Source organism: Elephas maximus, chromosome 21 (genome assembly GCF_024166365.1).
Source record: "Elephas maximus indicus isolate mEleMax1 chromosome 21, mEleMax1 primary haplotype, whole genome shotgun sequence".
Lineage (NCBI taxonomy): Eukaryota > Metazoa > Chordata > Mammalia > Proboscidea > Elephantidae > Elephas > Elephas maximus.
This window is the reverse complement of record NC_064839.1, coordinates 55,070,393-55,094,445: the sequence shown is the minus strand read 5'-3', so window position 1 is coordinate 55,094,445 and position 24,053 is coordinate 55,070,393. Positions and strand designations below refer to the sequence as shown.

Sequence of the window (24,053 nt, the reverse complement as noted above, 5' to 3'; positions counted from 1 at the left end):
AGGTTGAGTACCTCATCGGACACACTATATGCAGTTACCATGGGTTTAATTTGTTTCGGTGGCTACAGCCTGTGAGGCTGTTTGAAGGCGCGACAGAGACACAAGGGTTATGCGGGGCTCTCCTGCACCTGGCCCTCCATATGGCCCTCTGTCCGCTCCTGGTTCCAGCCCTTCAGCCCCTCGGGGAGGGATGTGTCTTCCTCCAGGCTGCCGGTGCCTTCCACAAACTCCTCGTAGGTGGACTTCTCTGCAAAGGGCCGGGGGCCCAGCAGCTCGATCATGTCAGCCTTCTCCAGGACCTCCTTCTCCAGGAGCCGCTGCCCCACCTGGAACCACATGTGTCAGGCTGCCCCCTTACCCCTCCCGACAGCCCATGGACCTAGCCCTAACTCAAGGAGTCCCACAAGGGTGGGCATGGTGGGCTGACCTGACCCACTGCCTATGACCCGTGACCTGACCTGTGATCTGTCCCACAACCTGACCACTACCCCAACTCATGACCTATCTGTGACCTATGACCTGTGCTGTGCCCTGACCCACAGCCTGGCTGTGAACCGACCATGGGCTGGTGTTGGTGTCAGCCCACTTGCCTTCTCCACTTGCTCTCGGCAGCGTGTCAGCAGCTCCAGGGTTCGTGCATGGGCAGCGCTGATGAGGTGCCGCACCTCCTCATCGATGAGCTGGGCTGTAGCCTCGCTGTATGGCTTCTCCACCAGCGCCTCGCCCTGCCGTGGGAGGTCAAAGGACACCTGGCCCAGCTTCTCGCTCATCCCAAACTGGACAATCTGGAAGCACCAGAGAGCCGGCTGAGCCTGTGGCCCGGACCATGTGCCTGTGATGCCCGCCCACACAGTGACACCTCCACCTGAGAGGAGGCCCACATCCCACACCTGAAACAATGCTCACATTTGTGATGATGCTTGCCTGCACCTGTGACGCCACCCATGAAGCCCCCCACCTGTGATATTGCCTGATTGCATATGTGACACCATCTATGACGCAGCCCACACCTGTTATAATGCCTGCTAGCGCCTTTGATGCCTGCCTGTGCCTGTGGTGCCCATACCTGTGATGGCACCCACAGCTGTGATGCCCCACCCCCACCTGTGATGGCACATTCACGATGCCCACACGTGACGATGCCCACATCTGTGACACCCACGCCTGTGATGACACTCGCACCCATGATGCCCACACCTATGACAATGCCCACATCTGACACCCACACCCATGATGACACACCCATGATAATGCCCACACCTGTGATGCCTGCCCTCAGCTGATACTTGCCCTCACCTGTGATGATGTCCACACCGGTGATGACACCTGTACCTGTGAAACCTGCCATCACCTATGACAATGCCACCTGCATCTGAGATGCCTGCCCTCACCTGTAATAATGCCGCCTGTGATGATGCCTGCCTTCACCTGTGATGCCTGCTTGTGACGATGGCCACACCTATGCCCGCCCTCAGCTGTGATATCTGCCCTCACCTGTGATGACATCCACACCTGTGATGACACCTGTACCTGTGAAACCTGCCATCACCTATGACGATGCCACCTGTGATGACACCTGCATCTGAGATGGCTGCCCTCACCTGTAATGATGCCCACGCCTGTGATGACACCTGCCTTCACCTGTGACGATGCCCACACCTGTAATGCCTGCCCTCACCTGTTACCATCCATGCCCGCACCTGTGATGATGCCCACCCACACCTGTGATGACAAGCATCTACACCTGTGACACTAACCCATATGTGATGCCCGCTCACCCAGACTTGAGACACCCACACCTGTGATGCCTGCACCTGTGACGCCCGCCTTCATCTGTGATGCTCACCCACACCTGTGATGCCCACCCGCACCTGTGATGAAACACACCCACACCTGTGATGGCACCCACCCACATCTGTGATGACACACACCCACACCCACACCTACGATGATGCACGCCCACACCTGCAATGACGCCTACACCTGTGATGCCTTCCCTCACCCATGACACCCACACTTGTGAGGATGCCACCCCCATCTGCGATGGCACCCACCCACACCTATGATGATGCTCGCCCACACTGGTTGACGCCCATACCTGAGATGACGCCTGAATCTGTGATGCCTGCCCTTACCTGTGACGACACCCACACTTGTGAGGATGCCAGCCACATCTGTGATGACACCCGCCCACACCTGTGATGAAACTCACCCACATCTGTGATGGTGCTCACCCACACCTGGATGACACCCACACCTGGATGACACCCACACCTGAGATGACACCTGCACCTGTGATGCCTGCCCTTGCCTGTGATGACATCCACCCACACCTGATGATACCTGCCCACGCCTGACGATGCCCACCCGCACCTGTGCATAGGCGCTCTGCGTGACTTTCCTCAGGTCATCCTGGGCACCTGTGGTGATCCGCCCGAAGAACAGCTGCTCAGCAACCCTGCCCCCCAGCATCATGCACATGCGGTCGAAGAGCTGCTCCCGTGTGTACAGGTACTGCTCCCGGGGCAGGTACTGGGCGTACCCAAGTCCCTTTCCCCGAGGGATGATCGACACCTGCAAGACACAGCACCCAGCATCCCACAGCAGCCGTCACTCCCTCCTGGGGACCCTCCTACGGACGCTGGGGTGTCTCAAATGACCTCACCCCTGCCCAGCTCCTTCCTTCTCACTGATGTCACAGGATGGGTAAGCAGGAGAGAAAAACCCTACGCTGGGTCCACCCTGAGGAAGGGACCCCTGGCAGAGTGCCAGTCCCTCAGGTCGACATGAGATCATCTCCACCTGCCCAGGGAGGCAAGGGGACAAGAGGGGAGGGGCACCCAGGGAGTTGAGGAGTCGGGGACCAGCGATGTGAGTGAGGCCCAGGAAGGTAAAGGAGTACAGGCTGAGGCCAGGGATGTGGAAGAAACCAGGGACACCGAGGTTGTGGGGGGTCCAGGGAAGCTGAGGGATGGGGAGGCCAGGGAGGCCGAGTGTGGGGGTAGCAGGGAGCCGGGAGGGACAAAGGGGGTACCCCAAGAAAGCCGAGGGGTGTGCGGGTGCCAGGGATGTAGGGGGGCCCGGGGAAGCCAAGGGACATAGGGCCGGTGGCTGCACATGCTCTGGGGAGGGGACTGACCTTGAGCAGGGGGTCCGCGTGCTCTAAGAACCAGCCCACCACGGCATGCCCAGCCTCATGGTAGGCTACAGTTGTCTTCTCACTGGGCTGTAGGACCTGAGTCTTCTTCTCCAGACCTGGAAACAGGTCCCAGGTAAGGCAGAGGTGGGCTGAGGGGCTAGGGGTGTCGGGACAGAGGAGGCCCCCAGCCCGCCACACTTGCTCCCACATCCCACCAAGATCCCACACAGTCGTAGATTCAAGGCCCCTGATTTTAGCCAAGCATGAACAGGTTATGTGGCCTCGGAGGGTACCTGACAGGTTCCTGCTATTTCAGAGGATGACGCCAGGAACTGGGCCGGGAGGGCAGTGGAGGGAGGGGGCTGGGGTGGGCGAGGATGGGAGGGAGAAGAGGGGATGAGGATGAGAAGGGGAATGTGGGGTACAGTGAGAAAGATGGAGAGGCAAGGAGGAAGAGGGTGAGAACAATGTCCTCCTGATAACCTGACCCACAAGCAAGTCGCAGCACTGTGGGGCCTCGAGCTCCTCAGCTTAGAGCTACCAGGACAGCAGACACCTTCTGAGTGTCTGGTGTGGGGTGCTCATGGATGTTTTGTGTGCTTTTCTGTATGTTTATGATTCAATAAAAGCTTTTAAACAAACCACCCCAGAGTTGGCCACCCCAGCCTGGCTGCACTTACACGCACTAACCTCCACCCCGGGACAATATTGTGGGGTGTGGTGTCCTGGTGTGGCCTTTGGAGACCCCTAGTCCCCAGACAGACCCTACACAGGCCTTGACTGTTAGCAGCAGTTCTGCCCCAGGAAGCTGCCCACACCCCGCACCCTCTTCCTCTACCTACAAGGCCTCTTTAGGGGAGAATCTCCCCTCCCTTCAGCAGCCAGGCCTCCAGCCTGGCTCTAATCTGCTCCCCAAACCCTCCAACACCCTGGAAATCCCATCTGTTTGAGTTTCTCACTGCAGCTCCCAGAGAAGAACACCGTGGCAGATCAAGTCTCAGACTGTGGTTTGGGAACTGGATAAGGATCCTGTGAACAGGAAGAGAGGCTGGGCTCCCCATCCCCCAGGCCCAGGTGGCCCCTCCTGTCTGGCACTCACCTCCAAGGACCCTTTCAATGGCCTGCTCAAAGTGCTTCTCTCGCACAGAGGGGCTCAGGTGGCGGGCGGCAATCAGGGCCGCCTCGTTGCAAACATTGGAGATGTCAGCACCTGACCCAGGAGACAACAGTCAATGGTCAGCCCTGACCTCTGGGTCCCTTCACCACAGAAAAGCCCCCAGTAGAGAGCAGGCTGAGACCTCAGCAGAGCAGAAGATGGGAACTGTCCCTCAGTCTTCACTTTTAGCTGGGCTTTCTTTTAAACAACTTCACTGAAGAATAACTTACATGCCACAAACCTCCCCGACTCCTTAAGAACACAGTTCGGTGGCATTAGGTACCCCTAGGGTTCAGACCGCCCTGGAAAGGAAGCTAGATCTTGGATTTTAAATAAAGAGAAAAAAAAAAGGAAGGGTAGTTGGGAGCTCAAGCCAAAGACCGAAAAATGCAACAAGAATCTGCACTCAGTGAAAACTCATTAAGTCTAAAGAGCTTTAAAAGTTCAAAAGGGTATGGTTAGCTTTGGAGTGAAAAACAATCACCTGAGATCTTCTACGCTTCCTGAGAGAATCAAAGTTATAAAGACAAGGAAGACATGTACCAGGACCACACTGCCCACCAGTCAGCCGGCCAGCACACACAAAACATGGTCCCTGCCACGTGGAGTCTGCCCACACTCACCTGTGAACCCTGGGCTAAGCGCGGCCAGTTTCCTCGCCAGAGCCTCCTTACTGAGGCTTTCATCCAGTTTCAGGGGACGCAGGTGGACCTTGAAGATGGAGCACCTGCCTTTGATGTCTGGGGGTCCTGAAAGAGAAGGCATGAGTGCAGAGGGCTGCATCAGCATCACGGACGGCAGAGGACATGCCAGTTCACCGCTCCCTGGTCCTCCAACAGGGCCTTCCGCAGCATGGCACAGTCTCTGTGGGCACGGCCTGGTGCTCCGGGCACCACCTGGCCAGAGCCAGGGAGCACAAGCAGGAGTAAGCCAGAGCTCAGGTACGTTCAGCTCTGCAATGCATGACACCACCTTCCTAAAGGTGCGACCTCTGGGCAGGATTTAATTTGCGTTCCCAAGGCCATACCACCTGACCACAAGAAACACGTCAACTATCCTGGGGAGCCAGGCGGGGGTCAACGTGGGATTAACATTTTCTAACAAGCAGATGAGGGAGTGCAGGTCAGGGCAATGAAGATGCAACCACCAGGGTAGAGGCTAAGGGACCAATCTTTCTCTTCTAAGATATCTTTAAAGTTTTCATAACACTGCACACAAAAAAAAAAAAACTGGAGAAATAAACCTGTTACATTATTCCCACTCACATATACAAGAGTTGGCATCCCGAAAGCCAGCCACATGTTAGTCCCAAAGTGGACCCTCAGGGCAGTAACTAAGGGACCCAAGCACCTCCACCTTCCAGAATGTTATGTTCGTCACTCGGGAGCCTTCTCAAAATCCGTTCCAACTACACAGTTAATGACCCAGCCACACTTTCAACCCAAAGGGACAACGGTAATACAAAAACTAAAGTCCAAAGAGCAGGCCATAGTTACCGATGTAAATCTGCCGGTCGAAGCGGCCCGGCCGCATCAGGGCTGGGTCAAGGATGTCCGGGCGGTTGGTGCCTGCAAGCACCACGACATTGGTGGTAGAGTTGAACCCTGGACACAGAGAAGCAGGTGAAGCCTGATGAGGCCTCAGGCCAGCTGTGGTGTCTCTGCAGGGCAGCGCCACATTCCTAGTCACTTCTCGACCTCAGAGCAGCACCCCACTGTGGACATGTCCTGTGTACCTGTCCAACTGCCCCCCACACACACTTATCCCAACACCTTTCTGCTGCCCCTCCTACACAACTGTCTCACTGCTCCCCCACACATCTGTTCCCACATACCTGTCTTGCTGCTCTCCCATACATGTGTCCTGAACACCTATCCTGCACACCTGTCCCACTGCCTCTCCTGTACACCTGCTCTGCATACTTGTCCTGTTGCTCTTCCTGTGCACCTGTCCTATACACCTGTCCCTCTGCCCCTCCTTTACACCTGTCCTATACACGTATCTCACGGCCCCTCCCACACACCTGTTCTGCATACCGGTACCGTGTACCTATACCTGTCTGTTCAGAGCCACCCCACCCTTGGTTGGCCCCTGCAGTGGCTCCAGGTCTCCTTCTGCTCTCCCCAGACCCAGTGCCATAAGGTGGGTACCATTTGCCATCTCTTCCGGTGGGGAAGATGGAGGTTGGGGTAGATAAGGCAGCTGTCTCGCCTGCTGGAGCAGACGCACCCACCTAGAGCTGGCTCTGGAGTGGCACCACCATGTACCATCCACCCCACCACGACTGAGGACTCACAGCACCCCACTCACCAACAGCTAACAGAGGACCCCCAGCTGGCACTGAATGGGGGCTGACACACCCATCCTAACTGACACTAGTTCCTGCTGTACCCAACACCACACGCCCCAAGGGCCGGGGAGAGCCCTCCGCTGTGAAGCACTTCATTTGGCTAAGCACAGTCATACTGCAACGCCTTCTCCTTCATGTTCCAGAACCATCTGGGACTCTCCCCCAGGTAGCTTCCAGGCCGAGCCCACAGCCGAGCCCACAGCCAAACCCACTCACCATCCATCTCCACAAGCATCTGGTTCAGCGTGTTCTCCTGTTCACTCTGGCCCCCGAAGTGCCCGCGACCACGCTTCCTGCCAATCGCGTCGATCTCATCAATGAACAATATACAAGGAGCATTTTTTCGGGCCATTGCAAACATGTCACGAACCTGTAACAGGGAGCCACAGAAAGAGCCCATCTCACCCGTGTGCAGACAGGAACACAGTGTCCCCTTCAGTCCAAATCCTGGCCTCTGGAGTCTGACCTGGAATCACAACTGTTCTGATTTAACAGACGATTTTAGAGCCAGACAGGGGCCCACCAGCCCTGCCCACTGACTCGCTTCCTTATTTACTCACAGCACACCCTGCACTCCGCGCAAGGCTCCCACAGGGTCCCTCTGGCTGCAGTTGAGAAGCCACACGCCGTGACCATCGGCCGCCGGCCTCCGTCCACCTACCCTTGCTGGGCCAACGCCGACAAACATCTCCAGGAACTCGGACCCGTTCACAGTGATGAAGGGCACACTGGCCTCCCCTGCAGTAGCTTTGGCCAGGAGGGTCTTCCCGGTGCCGGGGGGGCCTGTGAGCATGGCTCCCTGGAACGAGATGCTGGAGCGTCTATCTCCACTTATGTTTGCTAAGAATTTGTTTTCTTAAACAGGTCACTTCTAGGCTTTACTGACATAGCTGAGGCTTTTTTTTAAGTCTTTTCTACTTATAAAACTAACGCACGTTCATGGTAAAAAGTTTGGACGCTACAAATTTAATACAGGACGTGAAATCCCCATTAAGCAGAGCACGAGATTTCCGTGGGAAAACTCCCAGGGCAGCACTGTTGGGCCCAAGTGCATGAATGCTTATTTGAATCACCACTCTGTCAGACTCTTCAAATGGTGACACCAGCTTATACCCCAGCCAAGAGTCCCCCTCTAAACCAGTGGCACAGTGCTCGCTGGGCCTGGGCCTTAAGGCTCAGCAGGTGGAAATGCCTCACCATCACTCTGATTCTCACTCTCCTAACACCTGCCTCGCCTATGTCCCTGCAAAACACCTCAACTCTCATTGGGCGGATTACCATTATGCCTGAAAATTCAAAGATTTCCAAAAGGAGCGGGCTTGTATTTCTCCATTCCTGATCATTATCTGAGCCTCTCAAGGGATACCTTAAAGTTTTTTTTAATCTTTAAAAACAAAAACAGACACAAGACAGCATTCACATACTGGAGGGCGAAGGCACCAGACCCCATGCCCCCCGAAGAGAGCCCGCATAGTGCCCCTTCTTCCCTGACACCTTTCAGTCCACCATGTGGGTGGTCTTCGCACCACAGTTTATGACACAAAGGCACATGCACACAGAGCTCTTGGCTCAGGAGCCAACCTGCTAGCCAAGAATGTTCTGGAAGGCAGGAGGGTAAACAATGACATGCTGAGGGTATTCCCAGGTACAGGATCCACGTGCCACAAGAAGTGCTCACTGTCACAGTGGGTCTCAGAGGAACACATTATTGCATAATCACGTGAGCAATTCTGAAGCATCACCATCCTTCACACCGCTCTCTGCAGCACAACATGGACTCATAGAGCCCCCTCTGAACCCACCACGCCCATCCAGGTGGGACGCTTCTTGGCACCCAACTGCTTCACCACCCACATTTCCCATTAAAATACAAGCACCTGAGAGAAATTCTGAAAGCCACACATACACAGCCCTTCCACCCCAAGCACTAACAGGGTGACAGCTGTGCTCTCTGCTGGTCAAAGGTGACAGTCTCAGACCTTCATCACCCTTCCTGGCTTCCCAGCCTTCAACATTCTGCAACATGTAGACAGAACTGTCATCCCAGGCTCAGTCACCCAGGTCTACAGAGGTGGAAGGTTTCTGTTGTTCAGATAAAGCTGCCTAGTGCCCCAGCCTGCGGAGGCCCGGGGAAGACACAGCCACACAAGGCTGGTGTCCAAACGCTATCTGCACCAGGCTTCCCAGCCAAACTCAAATGAAAGGACTGGCCTCTAAATAAAGGAGCATACATGTATGCTTTAAGTTAAAAGTAAAAACACTTCAGGTGGGCACATATTATCCCTTACAATTCCACAGTCTCACAGGCTTTTAAATTAACACACTGTGTGGTCCCAAGTAAGTCAGGTAAGAGATTTTTACTGTTGTACTCTGCAAGTTCTGTGTGCATTCTCTACTGTGATAAATAAAATACAAAATTATGTAAAGAAACCAAGCTGTTAAATACTGGTCAGTGCTGTACCACAGAGGCAATGTGGCACTTTCTGGGATCAGTACCTTGGGAATTTTGGCTCCTAAGTCCTGATACTGCTTGGGGTTCTTCAGAAAATTTACAAACTCCATAATTTCCAACTTGGCCTCTTCACACCCGGCCACATCAGCAAACTTTACATCCACGTTATTCTTCAAGATCTTGGCTGTCGTCTCTCCCATGCTGAAGAGGCCTCCTCCTCGCCCACTGCGTCCGGTCCCCATTGGACCCCTCCGCACGGCATACAGGAGGATCCCAACCAGGAGCAAGGTGGGCACCAGGCTTCGCAAGAAAGAGCTAGAAACCCAAAAATACCAATGTCACTTCTACTCAGGGGACAGCGAGCCAAAAATATCACCTTCAGGTCATTTGAGGGTAGGCTGCTCTAGGACTTTATTTTGCTACACAAAAGGAAGCGGTTTCTTTTAAGAAATGTTTCCAAGTCCATACACAGAATCTGGCTTTCCCAATGGAAAGGCCCTCACCTGTTTGCCCCAATTTAACCCTGATTTAGCCCCAGCTGGTTTGGTGGGCAGCCTGACCTCCCTGCCAGCCATGAGCCCACAGAATAGACTGCAGCCTCCACAGCCAAGCATTTTCACAACAGAGAGCCTTGCTCTTCTCTCTACTTTGTACTGAGTTTCCTCCTGTTTTACTTATCTCCTATCATTTCTCTTAGAAACAGAAACACAGGCAAACTGGGAGCATGTGGAAGGCTGCCCACGCCCTCTAAAGGGAGGCTGAAGCCTCTCACTCTTCCAGCTCTCAACATCACTTTTACTGCCAGAACAAATACTGGATCCCCCAAAGTCAGGCCTACATAAATCCAGTATTCCTGCAAATTCCAAGTAAGTACAAAACCCAAGTCAGCAGTAAACAGCCACCAGACAGCACTGGAAACAGAGTGCCCCACCAGAACTCTGTGCGTTCACACCCAGCCCCACTCTAGACTGTCCACAAGGAGAGAAGTGACCCCAAACCACTGCGCTCCCAAGCCTACACCCACTTCCCACTAGAGATGGCTCTGAAATATCCCCTCCCGCATTCAGTCAGTGAGGAGGAGGCAGTGAGAATACAGGGCTGTAACGTCCCCAAGATGCCAACATAGGAGCAGGGCACAGCACAGTCAGCCTGACCTCCAGCCTGTGGAGCCCTGGGACATGTAAAAGTTAATATGACTCCCATTAAGTCACGTAAGAGACATGCTATGCGATGGGAATTCAGCGAGCAACACGGCCTGAAGCCAGCAAAGCGTGACCTAACAGGATGGCATCACACAACACCCAGTGCCAAGATGGACCATGGGGAGCTTGACGAAGCCACAGGTGCCCTCACCCCCAAATGAATCAGAACTTCAGAGGTGGGGGGCACCTGTATTTTCAAGGTGTTCCAGGGCATCTGTCCCACAGGCAGGCCTTGGAAATTCTGGCTACAACGATACTGGCACCCAATACTGTTTGTCTGATCTTCCCACCCAGCACTATTCTAAGGCTGCCTAGCTAAATGCTCCCCGACGTATCTGTCAGTTTGTCATACTGTGGGCTCTTACATATTGCTATGATGCCGGAAGCTATGCCACCAGTATTCAGATACCAGCAGGGTCACCCATAGAGGACAGGTTTCAGCTGAGCTTCCAGACTAAGACAGACTAGGAAGAAGGACCTGACAGTCTACTTCTGAAAACCATTAGCCAATGAAAACCTTATGAATAGCAGTGGAACACTGTCTGATATAGTGCTGGAAGATGAGCCCCCCAGATAGAAGGCACTCAAAAGACAACTGAGGAAGACCTGCCTCTTCAAAGTAGAGTTGACTTTAATGATGTGGATGGAGTAAAGCTTTTGGGACCTTCATTTGCTGATGTGGCACGACTCAAAATGAGAAGAAACAGCTGCAAATATCCATTAATAATGAGAACCTGGAATGTACGAAGTATGAAACTAGGAAAATTGGAAGTCGTCAAAAACGAAATGGAATGCATAAACATTGAAATCCTAGGCATAAGTGAGCTCACGTGGACTGGTATTGGCCATTTTGAATCAGACAATCACATAGCCTACTATGCCAAGAATGAAAACTTGAAGAGGAATGGTGTTGCATTCATCGTCAAAAAGAACATATCAAGATCTATCCTGAAATACAACACTGTCAATGATAGGAAAATACCCATACACCTACAAGGGAGACCACTTAATATGATTATTATTCAAACTTACGCACCAACCACTAAGGCCAAAGATGAAGAAATTGAAGATTTTTACCAACTTCTGCCGTCTGAAATTGATCAAACATGCAATCAGGATGCATTGATAATTACTGGTGGTTGGAATGCGAAAGTTGGAAACAAAGAAGGAAGACATGTAGTTGGAAAATATGGCCTTGGTGATAGAAACAATGCCGGAGATCGAATGACAGAATTTTGCGAGACCAACGCCTTCTCCACTGCAAATACCTTTTTTCACCAACATAAATGGCAGCTTTACATAAGAACCTTGCCAGATGGAAGACACAGGAATCAAATTGACTACGTCTGTGGAAGGAGATGATGGAAAAGCTCAATATCATCAGTCAGAACAAGGCCAGGGGCCAACTTTAAAACAGACCATCAATTGCTCATGAGCAAGTTCAAGTTGAAACTGAAGAAAATGAGCAAGTCCATGAGAGCCAAAATACAACCTTGAGTATATCCCACCTGAACTTAGGGACCATCTCAAGAACAGATTTGATGCGTTGAACACTAATGACCAAAGACCAGACGAGTTGTGGAATGACATCAAGGACATCATACATGAACAAAGCAAGAGGTCATTGCAAAGACAGGAAAGAAAGAAAAAACCAAGATGGATGTCAGAGGAGACCCTGAAACTTGCCCTCAAACATTAAGCAGGTAAAGCGAAAGGAAGAAATGATGAAGTAAAAGAACTGAACAGATGATTTCAAAGGGTGGCTCGAGATGACGAAGTATTATAACGACATGCACAGAGAGCTGGATATAGAAAACCAAAAGGGAAGAACACCCTCAGCGTTTCTCAAGCTAAAAGAACTGAAGAAAAAATTCAAGCCTCAAGTTGCAATAGTAAAGGATTCTACGGGGAAAATATTAAACAACACAAGAAGCATTAAAAGAAGATTAAAGGAACATACAGAGTCATTATACCAAAAAGAATTAGTCAATGTTCAACCCTTTCAACGGGTAGCATATGATCAGGAACCCATAGTACTGAAGGAAGAAGTCCAAGCTACACTGAAGGCATTGGCAAAAAACAAGGCTCCAGGGATTAACGGAATATCAATTGAGAACGTTTCAACTAACGGATGCAGTGCTAGAAGTGCTCACTCATCTATGACAAGAAATTTGGAAGACAGCTACTGGGCCAACCAACTGGAAGGGATCCATGTTTATGCCTATTCCCAAGAAAAGTGATCCTACTGAATGTGGAAATTATCAAACGGTATCATTAATTATCACACGAAAGCAAGATTTTGCTGAAGATCACTCAAAAGCAGCTGCAGCAGTATATTAATGGGGAGCTGCCAGAAATTCAGGCCGGTTTCAGAAGAGGACGTGGAACCAGGATAATCATTGCTGATGTCAGATGGATCTTGGCTGAAAGCAGAGAATACCAGAAGGGTGTTTACCCGTGTTTTATTCTCTATGCAAAGGCATTCATAACAAATTATGGATAACGTTGCAAAGAATGGGAATTCCAGAACACTTAATTGTGCTCATAAGGAACCTGTACATAGATCAAGAGGCAGTTTTTTGGACAGAACAAGGGGATACTAAGTGGTTTGAAGTCAGGAAAGGTGTGTGTCAGGGTTGTGTCCTTTCACCATACCTATTCAATCTGTAAATCTGTATGCTGAGCAAAAAATCTGAGAGGCTGGACTATATGAAGAAGAATGGGGTATAAGGATTGGAGAAAGACTCATTAACAACCTGTGATATGCAGATGACACAACCTTGCTTGCTGAAAGTGAAGAAGACTTGAAGAGCTTACTGATGAAGATCAAAGACCACTGCCTTCAGTACGGATTACACCTCAACATAAAGAAAACAAAAATCCTCACAACTGGACCAATAAGCAACATTGTGATAAACTGAGAAAAGGCTTAAGTTGTCAAGGATTTCATTTTACTTGGATCCACAATCAACACCCATGGAAGCAACAATTAAGAAATCAAGACACATTGCACTGGGCAAATCTGCTGCAAAGGACCTCTTTCAAGTGTTGAAAAGCAAACATGTCACCTTGAAGAATAAGGTACACCTGACCCATGCCATGGTATTTTCAATTGCATCATATGCATGTGAAAGCTGGACAATGAATGAGGACCAAAGAAGAACTGATGCCTTTAAATTATGGTGTTGGTGAAGAACACTGAATATACCATAAACTGTGAAAAGAACTAACAAATCTGTCTTGGAAAATGTACAACCAGAATGTTCCTCAGAGGCAAGGATGGAGAGACTGTATCTTACATACTTTGGACATGCTGTCAGGAAGGATCAGTTCCTGGAGAAGGATATCATTCTTGGTAAAGTACAGGGTCAGCAGAAAAGAGGAAGACCCTCAACAAGATGGACTAACACAGTGGCTGCAACAAGGGACAGTGTTTCGTTCTGTGGTACACAGGGTCGCTATGAGTTGAAACCGACTCGATGGCACCTAACGACAACAGTAAAACTAAATATTTCCCTGCTTCAATTCTCTCCTCAATAAAAATAGAGCTAAGACATTTGTTTTTTACCACAGATGCTGTAAACACTAGCAAATGGCTGTAATGCGTTTGAAAGCAGTACGTTCAACATGGTACATCCTGAATTCGCCAGACATGACTTACCCATCACTCTCAGTGGTGTAGACCACTGCTGCTTGGTTGGCGGGCTCAATCCCCAGCTCCCACTGTGCGGACTCCAGGTTTCGCTCAAATGTGTCAACGCTGCCGATGTTGAACCACACTAACTTCTGCTGAGAAGAGATACAGAACAGAACAGGCCAATAAGAAGTGCCCACAGCCCCCTGCCTCATCTGCAAAGTCCACCTCCAGCAGAGCCTCGGCCCAGCCTGACCTGCACAGCACTGATGAGCCCCCGAGCCCCCTCCCACTCCAGCCACCAGAGCTGAGGGCACCAGGTTCTGGGATCAAAGTACAAAATGCTACAACAACTGCTGGGGTTTGCCCCTGACTTCTTGCTCCCATCTCTCTTTTATCCTGAACCGTGGTCACAATCTTACAAGGGACTACTTGCAAGACTTTGTTACCTATCCGCATCAGAAACATTAACGGAGGTTGCCAGTCATGAAACTAGGAGGGCATTTTACTAAAAAAAGAGCAGAAAACTACACTTTACATCAAAAGAAAAAAGTGCCCCCTGGAAAGCTCACCTCTGCCGACATCCCAGGGGCAGGAATAACACGCACATATTGTTTGTTCACGACTTCCAGTCGGTCTACCTAGAAAGAGTACAACCCAGAACACCTGAGGCGACAAGCAGACCATTCAACAGCAGCCTCTGAGCCTGGGCCACCGACTCCCCACAGCAAGACGCAGGCATTTACGCCGACTACTGAGACCCAGTGTGTGGCAGTGCCCAACCCTGCTCTTGTTCTTCTGCTAACTTGGATGTTCTAACCCTGCACCACGACTCTGTTTCTACTTTAATAAACAGGAATTGATTCAAAAAGAGGAATTAAAATGCAGTACATCTAAGCACCAAATTTCTACACCAACTTTAGAATCCAAAGGAATACGAATAAAAAGTCTTACGCAGATGAGAGTCCCGGATGCGGAGCAGATAGGAACGTCACCTACCAGCTGCAGCCACCACAAGAAAAGGGTACAAGAACAAAATGCCCGTGATGGCCACGTCATGCCTAAGCCAGTGCTCAGCACACCATGACCCGCTGGACAGGACATGAAGAAAAAGCAGCCCAGGGGTTTGTGCCATTTTATGAAGTGTAGTGAGGGAATCGATAGCTGTTCCATTTAAACTAAAAGCAGGTGCAGGGTTACGTGACTAGCGTGAACATTACCTTCATACCCAGATCACAGCAATGGGGGTTCGACCGAAAACGAACCCCTGGCACTCACGATCAGCCCTGACACGTGTGGTATTAAGCATTTAAAGCAAGTGAATGGCTCAACTTCTTTTCTATCACACACACAATCCCAAATAGTAAGGCATGGGCAGTTCCTAGGCTAGCAGGGAAGGAACATGAGGAGTCCTGACAGTCCCCCTGCGATGTCTTGCCATTGGGACACACAGCCCAGGCTTTGTCTGATGCAGCAACTGCCCCGTGTGTGTCCTTCTGAACACAGCCGTGTGAAAGAACAGAGAATAAACAGTGTCATCTGTGAGTTCGAGGCTGAGGGCACTAAATGCCAACGGTGGTTGGTACGGGATAGTGAGGTTAGGGGTGCTTTTATTCCCTTCTTCATGCTTGTATTTATTTTTCAGGTTTTGGATTTGTCATCAGAGGCCTCAGTCACAGAGCCTGGTGGGAGAATGACTTTCCTAAGGACATCGCCGAATACAAAGAAGCTTGGATCCTAACAGGCCATCCTTAGCCAGCACATCTTTGTGCAGCCACCAAGGAACTGTGGGGTGTGAGCAGCACTCCCTCAACCCCCGAAGGACAGACAAGGGCCTGTGCCGCACCACACACTCCTCTGTAGAGCCCCACGACGTCCAGGCAGCTCGGGGGCAGAGGCACACAAAGGGAGAGAAAAGCTCTCAGTCAGATATGGGATTGAACTTTGGAGACAAGTGGACGAACAGGGCAGTTTTAGAAGACAAAGGTAACATACAGATGGACTCAGGCCAAGATGGTATGAAGGGCGCCTCCACCCAGCAAGAAAGTGGATGCCTCGCCGCGTACTGGGAAAGTTACTGGAAAACAAAACTGCATCTTGTCTAACCCTGGGGACTGCCATCCAGCAGCCACGTGGGAACACACCCTCACGGCACTCTCTTCCCATGTGTACAGATGGTAAATTTCCCTCACCAGACCCCGGGCCAAATAAAACTGTACAAAGTGCTTCCAGCTGATTTCTTTTCCAGGATCTCGAAAATAGAAGTAGAAAAATCCCGTGGCAAGGCCGGCCCCCAAAACAGCCAGGCTGCGGAAGTCCTTGTCATCCCAGGGTAGCTCGCCCTGTGGAGGAAAGAGAACACGTTATACTGCGGATGAGGGAGGCCTCGGGCCCCAAGTGCAGTGAAAATGGCCATTTCTTTTTTCAGTTTTTTCACAGAAGCTGCCCCTGACACTCCGCATGGCCTCTGTGTGCTGAGGGAAAGACTGCTGGTACAACATGGAAAACATACCACAGCTGAGCTTGCGGGCAGAAGTCCCCCAAGACCCCAGCTTCAGAGCGACTGCTCTCTACACTGGGATCCTCTGTGATCTGGAGCTTTTAAAACTCCAATGTAAATCTCAACACATTTTAATAAATTAAATTCATTTCTTTGAACCTCTGAAGTAGCTCATCAGCTTCCTCCAAAACAGAGACCTCATGTAAGCCCCTCCCTGCAGCAACCACGTCTCTTGGGGAAAGAGCACACTGTGAGTCGTCCCAAGGCATAAACAGACCTACCTTCTGCATACGCCTCCACCAGTCAGTGTCATCCTGTCGGCCTCCTCTCTTGCTGCTATCTCCCCCAGGCCCAGCACCCTTAGGTTCACCAGTTTCTAGGAGAAAACAGTTTGCTTTCAGATAATAATCACATATAACCTCCAAAGAGAGGATTCAGGGAACAGTAAAACACTTTACAATGTAATTCTAAAAACAATGGTGTCTTCTGGAAATCGGGAGCAGGAAGAGAAGGAGCAACAGGCTGGGGAGAAGGCAAGGGTCAGAGTTGAAGGTGACCTTGTCTTGTCCTGAAGGGTGAAAGGAAGCCCTACAGCACCATCCCTTGGTCGGGGCAAAGGTCAGAGTGCTGGATGAAGACTATAAACGGGCCAGTACAAACCCCTGACATCTCTGGAAGAGGAAGAAAAACAACACAATTTTTAAATCTCTATGAAATCACCAGTGAGTTGTGGTGCTTGCGCCCCAGGAATGATGCAGGCAGGCGGGTTTCTAAACAAGGGGCACGGTGGACCCTTCTACTGAAATACCACATATTTATCCTATGCTTCCTGCTCCTGAATGCTGTGTTCGCATAACTTGCCTTTTAGGGAAAATGATATTGTTGAGAACGAGCTTCAGATGCATCCAAAGTTCCTTAAATTTCACCCCGGCTGCCTTCAGACTTAAGCTTTAATAGCAATCTTTTTTGGCTAAGGGTCATCTTGCAGTGCCAGTAATTGAGGGAAAAAGAAAGAAAACTGAAGCTGCTGACTGGCTGGGATTTCTGGGAAGTCCCCCTTCTCAAAGGGCGCAGAAGAACACTATCACTAGGGCAGAGCCTCCACTCCTCTACGCTTTCAACCTGCAGGTGAGATTGCTGGATCTCCTTAAACTCCCCCGGCAACCCCACTTCTGTTCAGATGGAACATGAGAATTGGGGTCTGTCATTCAGGTCAGGCCTGTCTGCCCCTACACCTCTAAGTGCAATCTCCAGGGTCAGACCACTTAAACAATCCTAAAAACCTGGCCACATCCACGGGAAAAGTTAAAAAAAAAAAAAAAAAAAAACTCTTCTCCCACCATAACCAGTGACTATGCTTCTGATAAAAATCTCCAAAATAACAATGAGGGGGAAAATATGAAAAAAAAAAAAAAAAAGCCAATTATCGCTACCATGGTAGTCAGCCAGATGTTAGCCTTGTCAGACCTAGGAAACTAACCCAAAACTTAGAGAAAATCCAGTCCCCCAGATGAGGGAAAGCAGGACAGGCAGGGGGCCCGAGGCAGCGACTACTCCTCAGGCCAGGGCCCACCCACAGCCTCCTTCTTGCACTATGCACCCCCAGGAGGAACTGAAGGGGGAAGCGAACGTCACACAAACCAGCCACCTGCCACCACCTCCCACGGAGATCAACCCTAAACCCAATGAATGCTTTACGAACATTCAAGTGTAGACTCCAGTCTGATACGCCAGGCTGGCCTCTTTACCTTTTTTTGGAGCTGTTGGCTTTTCTGAGTCTGTGCTTCTTCCGCTCCTCTTAAAGTATTTCTCAAGCCCTTAGGGACAAAACGGTGAGGTTCCAGTACTTAAAGGCAAAGACCACACTCTAAACAACCAAATGTCCACAGGGGTAAGAGAGATACCAGCTCTACCCCCAGTCTTCCTGCCCAACGCTGGATGGCAGCAGAGCTGGGCAGCACCAGTCTCCCACACGCAGGGGCTTCACCTGCCCATGCCTGCTCTGCAGGGCTCCAGACGGACTACGTGACTACGTGCTCCGAGATGACTAGTCTGCACAGCATCACCACTCTGCCTCCAAACAGGAGCACAGTGCCCTCAGAGACAAAAGCTGTTCCCACGCCTTTGAGAAGCTCCACGCGGCAACTTCACTGAGATATCAGAACTGTGAGACGTGGAAAGGTACTGCAGAGCCCAGAGCAGGGAGGCCTGTGTGCGACCCAACGAGGACTCCAAAAGGAGGCACCTCATATGGGGCCTTCAGGAGGACACATCATCGAGGGAGCCCCACTGCTCCTGCAGCCTCATGCTGCTCAGTGAGGGGAAAGGGCAGGTACCTTTGGGTGGTTTTGACCACAGCCACTGGGAGAATGATGCCAGTCTCACCCGGAGAGCCAACTGCTGGCAGCAGGTCCCCTGGAGGCCCTGAAATAGCAAAGCGGTTTAGCACCTTAATGTGGTGTTTTCTCACCTGGAGACACAGGCTTCAGGGGGCAGGATGCAGAGTGAGGTATGTGCTTTCGGCCTTTCTCTATCTGCTTAAAAATATGATCCAAACAGGATAAAGAGAAATTAAATTCCTAGCAGACGCATGTAAGGAATTTTCATAGTTACAGCCCATGAATAGCAAAAAAAATCTATCCATTTTTTACCGGAGGCACTTTTGTTCACTGAAAACATTACAGACTAAAAACAAACATGATTACAGGACTGAAATCACAGAAAGTTAAAAAACTGAGAACTATTATGGTTTGCCTTTGATCAACCAAGACAGGAATGTTCCCATCAGACCTGTGTTTTCTTTGGTCCACGCCAGTTCTTACCATAGCTGCCAACAACAGGTCACTTAACATTAGCTAAAGACAGGACTGTGAGCAATTTAGATGCTTTGCTATTATAGCTCAAAGGCTGTTATAACAAATATTACTGCAATAAAAACGATCATACCAAAATAAAGCAAAATCTAAGGACACCCCATGTCATAGATTGAATTGTGTCCCCCAGACAATGTGTACCAACTTGGTTAGGCCGTGATTCCCAGTATTGTGTGGTTGTACGCCATTATGTGATTGTAATCTTATGTTAAAAGGATTAGGGTGGGATTGTAACACCACCCTTACTCAGGTCACGTCCCTGATCCAGTGTAAAGGGAGTTTCCCTGGGGTGGGGCCTGTGCCACCTTTTACCTCTCAAGAGATAAAAGGAAAGAGAAACAGGTAGAGAGTTGGGGACCTCATACAACCAAGAAAGCAGCACTGGGAAAAGAGTGCACCCTTTGGACACCAGGTCCCTGCACCTGAGAAGCTCCTCGGCCAGGCGAAGTTTGAGGACAAGGAATCTTCCTCCAGAGCCAACAGGGAGAGAAAGCCTTCCCCTGGAGCCGACACCCTGAATCTGGACTTTAAGCCTACTTTACCATGAGGAAATAAATTTATCCTTGTTAACACCATCCACCTGTGGTATTTCTGTTATAGCAGCACTAAATGACCAAGACACTCCATAATCCATGATTTGGGGCAGTACTGACTACACTCAACAAAATCCTGACAAAACCAAAGAATCTGGACCATTCCCAATACCTTATTATGAGACTGAACCCACAGATTGTACAAGCTTTTTCCACGGTGAGGCGAGCCCCTTGGGCTAGCCACAATAAACACCTTCCCCAACCTATATCTTGCTAATAAAATTATTCAAATGTCCCTCTCAAAAGTCACTGTTGGCTAAAAAAGTAAGGTAAGGTATGAGAACAATAATAAAATGAGGAACACTGGCCCCAAAGCAGACATGAGGATGAAATCGTGAAGGTGTGATGGGGGTGTTGCGGGGCGGGGGGGGGCGGTCCAGAGGAAATCCAGACAAAGGAGAAGAGAAGGCAGTGGTTGCTGGGCATTAGGTGGTACCCCAGGGCAGACCCTGAGAAAGTGGGTAGCATCACCCCACTGCAAGCATAGGAAAGCGGAAGTTCAGAGCAAAGGAGTGCCCGGCATAAAACCACTGGCAGATGCTTAATGGGGTCCTGGTGTGGAACGTTCCAGGGATTCTCGAGGAACACCCCAAAGAGCAAGCAGCGTTGGTGGCTCCATACAGATATTAAGTTGCTTCAAGCCCTAGAAGTACAAAGTACCACTTTTCTGGCTCCAAAGCTCTGTAAAAAAGATGCTCATTGATAAAGCATACACTGCCTTTGTTTTGATTCTGGATTTAGTACTTTGCTAACATGGTTAGGGGACACGCTACCCAGCAGGAAAGGAACAGCCTGGCCCTGAACATCAGGTCAGATAGCTCTACTCTTAAATTTAAAAGCCCAGACATCTATTCAAGTGGCCAACAAACATATGAAAAGATGGTCAATGTCACTAGCCATTGTTGTTAGGTGCCACTGAGGCAATCCTGACTCCTAGTGACCACAGAACTGCCCCATAGAGTTTCCTAGGCTGTAATCTTTAAGGGAGCAGAGAGCCAGGTCTTTTCTCCTGCAGAGTCGCTGGGTGGATTTGAATCGCTGATCTTTGGTTAGTAACCGAGCACTTAACTGTTCCATCAACAGGACTGCTTCATTAACCATTTGTTGTTGTGTCATCATGTGGCAACAGAACTGCTCCCATAGGGTTTCCTAGGCTATGATCTTTACGGGAGCAGATTGTCAGGTCTTTTCTCCCACAGAGCCGTTGGGTGGGTTCAAACCACCCATTTTTCGGTTAGAAGCCTAACACTTAACCATTGTGCCACCAGGGCTCCTTTCATCAACCATTAATCCACTGTAGTCAAGTCAATTTTGACTCATAGTGACCCCACAGGACAGAGTAGAACTGCCCTGTAGAGTTTCCAAGGCTGTAAATGTTTACAGAAGCAGGCTGCCACATCTTTCTCCTGCAGAGCAGCTGGTGGGTTCAAACTACCGACCTTTAGGGCTAGCAGCCAAACACTTTAACCACTGTGCCACCAGAGTTCCTCGCATTAACCATTAGGGAGACGCAAATCAAAACCACGGTATCACCTCACCCCCATTAGAATGACAATGACAAAAAAACAAAAAAATGGAAAACAACAGGTGTTGGTGAGGTTGCGGAGAAACTGAAACCCCCATTCACTCATACAACCCACTGACACTGGGTCTATTCCAACTCATTCCAACCCTATACGACAGAGTAGAACTGCCCCACAGGGTTTCCAAGGAGCACCTGGTAGATTCGAAAGGCCGACCTTTTGGTTAGCTGCTGAACTCTTAACCACTATGCCTCCAGGGTTTCCATCATCCACTGATAATGGGAATGTAAAAAGGTACACAGCCAGTGTGGAAACCAGTGCGGTGGTTCCTCAAAAAGATGAACACCCAACTACCATTACGAGACAGCAATCCCAGTCCTAGGTATACACCCAGAAGTGAAAGCAAGAAACCTGTACACTGATGTTCACTGCAGCACTTTTCACAATAGCCAAAAGGTAGAAACAACCAAAATGTCCGTCAATAAAAGAATGGATAAACAAAATGCAGTATATACATACAATGGAATATTACTCAGCCACAGAGAGAATGAAGACGTGATGTATACCACAGTATGGATGAACTTTAAAAACATTATGCTTTGCGAAATAAATGTCACCAAACTACAAATATTGTATCTCATTTACATGAAATAGGCAAGTATACAGAAACCAAAGATTATTAATGGTTACCAGAGGTGGGAAGCAGGGGGAAAGGGTGTTTTTGTTGCAAAGGCACTGAGTTTACGTTAATGGTTGAATAATGTGGCATAACATGAAAAATGAAAACAGTCCCTGCTCTTCACTTTCTAGTTCCCTTGCTCTGCTTCACATTCCTTCACAGCTGTAGAACCGCCTCACATGCTACATGCTTGCTTTTTTATTGCCTCCCCTCCCACCTTTTACATGGCATGTAAACTCCACAAGGTCAGAGACAGTACAAGCAGTTCACTGGATAAAAAATGACAACATGGAAGCCTCCAAAACATCAGCGTCCCTGGAAGATGGCTGGCTGCTGGGGTACTTACACCTTTTAACTATAACACAGATTGCTACTGCCCGCTCAGCCAGCAAGCCACCAAGCGCCCTTTCCTGTTCTGTTCACCATATCTCCAGGCTAGCAGATGCTCAACATAAATTTGTCTAATTAATGAGAGAAGGATGAATGACTGAGCCTGGGGTGGAACTCAAAGATAACCCAACTTTCTCCCTTCGTAAACAAAGACACTGCAGTCCCTGAAGTTCAGTGAGTCAGGACCCACTAGTGCTACACCAGCCTGAGCTACACACAGTACATGGCTGAATTTCAACACATGTTAACAAGGGCAACCCTCTGCCCATGGAGAAAGGGCACTGCTTCCAGATATTGCTGGGAGCAACTTAAAACTAACTTAAATCTGTCTTTACTGCCTTCCAAAACAAATAGAAATTAAAGGAAAAAGTTTATTCCCGAAGACAGGACAGAAAATAAACACATGGGACCCTTCCTATTTTAGTGCTGCCTGAAGATCATGGTATTTTCCTGGAAACAAACTTAACCGTTCCGCATTAGACCAATTTAAAAAAGAAAAAAATCAATGTGATCACTGCCTACCGGTAAGTAGGAATAAAAAGCAACCTTAAAACAAAGAATAATTCCATAGTGTCTCACCTAAAGGAAGGAGTATAACATAGTTGTTACGACTGAGGCACTGGAACTGGACCGACCTGAATTGCAAGACCACCTTTGGTCTTGCTTCATCTTCCATAGAGTTACTGGCAGTACCTGCCTGCGGGACCGGTGCAGGACTTAAATTAAAAAAAAAAAAAAAATGAGATAGCCCATGTAAAACCCGCAGCACATAAGCGCTCGAGCAGTGTGTTACATTATTAAAGAAGTGGAGTCGGCATCAACCGATGCTCATGGAATAAAGAAAGCCTAACAATTTACAAACTCTCACGTCCATTAACACATCTGCTTCATAAACAACCTGGACAGTTATATATCAGAGGTTTTATCACTGCTGAGCACCCGAGAAAACCGGAGCTCGCAGTTCGGAGTGAGTTGCCCGAAATGACCTGGTTGGTTGGTGGTGAAGCGGGACTCAAAACGCAAATCGCTCAACGTCTGGTTATTTGGAGGATATGGGAGCACTTGTTCAGTTTCTGAGGGACGTGGACAATGTGCCGGGAACCCGGGAAAGAGCGGTAATTTGGATGGAAAGAGTCGCGGGAGGGGCTCGGAAAACTAAAGGGCGCGAGAGGGGCCAGGCAGCGGGAGATTGAGGCCAAAGAGACAACCAGCCTCAGCCACCTGCTTTCGGCCACCGCCGCTGAGGCGTGGCCACTCAGACCCGGAAGGTGGCTGCTCCCCGGCTCCCCGCGCCGGCCGGCGCATAGCAATGGCGTCACCGCCGCGTAGAGCGCAGCCAGTGCCCGCCCCCGCCCGGAACCGGCAAACAGCGCCCCCTACTCACCCGCCAGGCGGTGCCGAGGGCCCTCACGCCTGTCCCTACTGTTCTGCCGCCGCGTAGGCCACCACCGCATCGCCACAGCACTGCCAGCGGCCCGACCACTGCTCGACTGCTGGCCGCCGCCACCAGCCGGTGCGACATTCCCCTCCCCCGCGTTCGCGCCGCTCTCGCGCACGCACGC

General features: G+C 50.1%; 1 protein-coding gene across 2 annotated transcripts; it reads right to left on the bottom strand.

The window, feature by feature from the left end:
* Nucleotides 1-21: 21 nt before the first annotated feature.
* LOC126064718 (AFG3-like protein 1) lies at nt 22-24,053 on the bottom strand. Of its 2 annotated transcripts, none has more exons than XM_049863928.1 (17): nt 23,876-24,053; nt 18,770-18,857; nt 18,182-18,250; nt 16,715-16,809; nt 16,126-16,275; nt 14,506-14,574; nt 13,961-14,088; nt 9,142-9,412; nt 7,307-7,444; nt 6,862-7,015; nt 5,792-5,899; nt 4,919-5,044; nt 4,239-4,349; nt 3,140-3,255; nt 2,374-2,574; nt 591-785; nt 22-326 (listed from the first exon to the last, which is right to left on the bottom strand). In XM_049863928.1, exons 1-17 carry the CDS (start codon nt 24,011-24,013, stop codon nt 108-110), a joined length of 2,376 nt encoding a protein of 791 aa, XP_049719885.1. In that variant the 5' UTR covers nt 24,014-24,053; the 3' UTR covers nt 22-107. The 2 variants fall into 2 exon arrangements, with proteins under 2 accessions (XP_049719885.1, XP_049719886.1); XM_049863929.1 differs by having other exon boundaries at nt 23-326; nt 13,961-14,085; nt 23,876-24,052.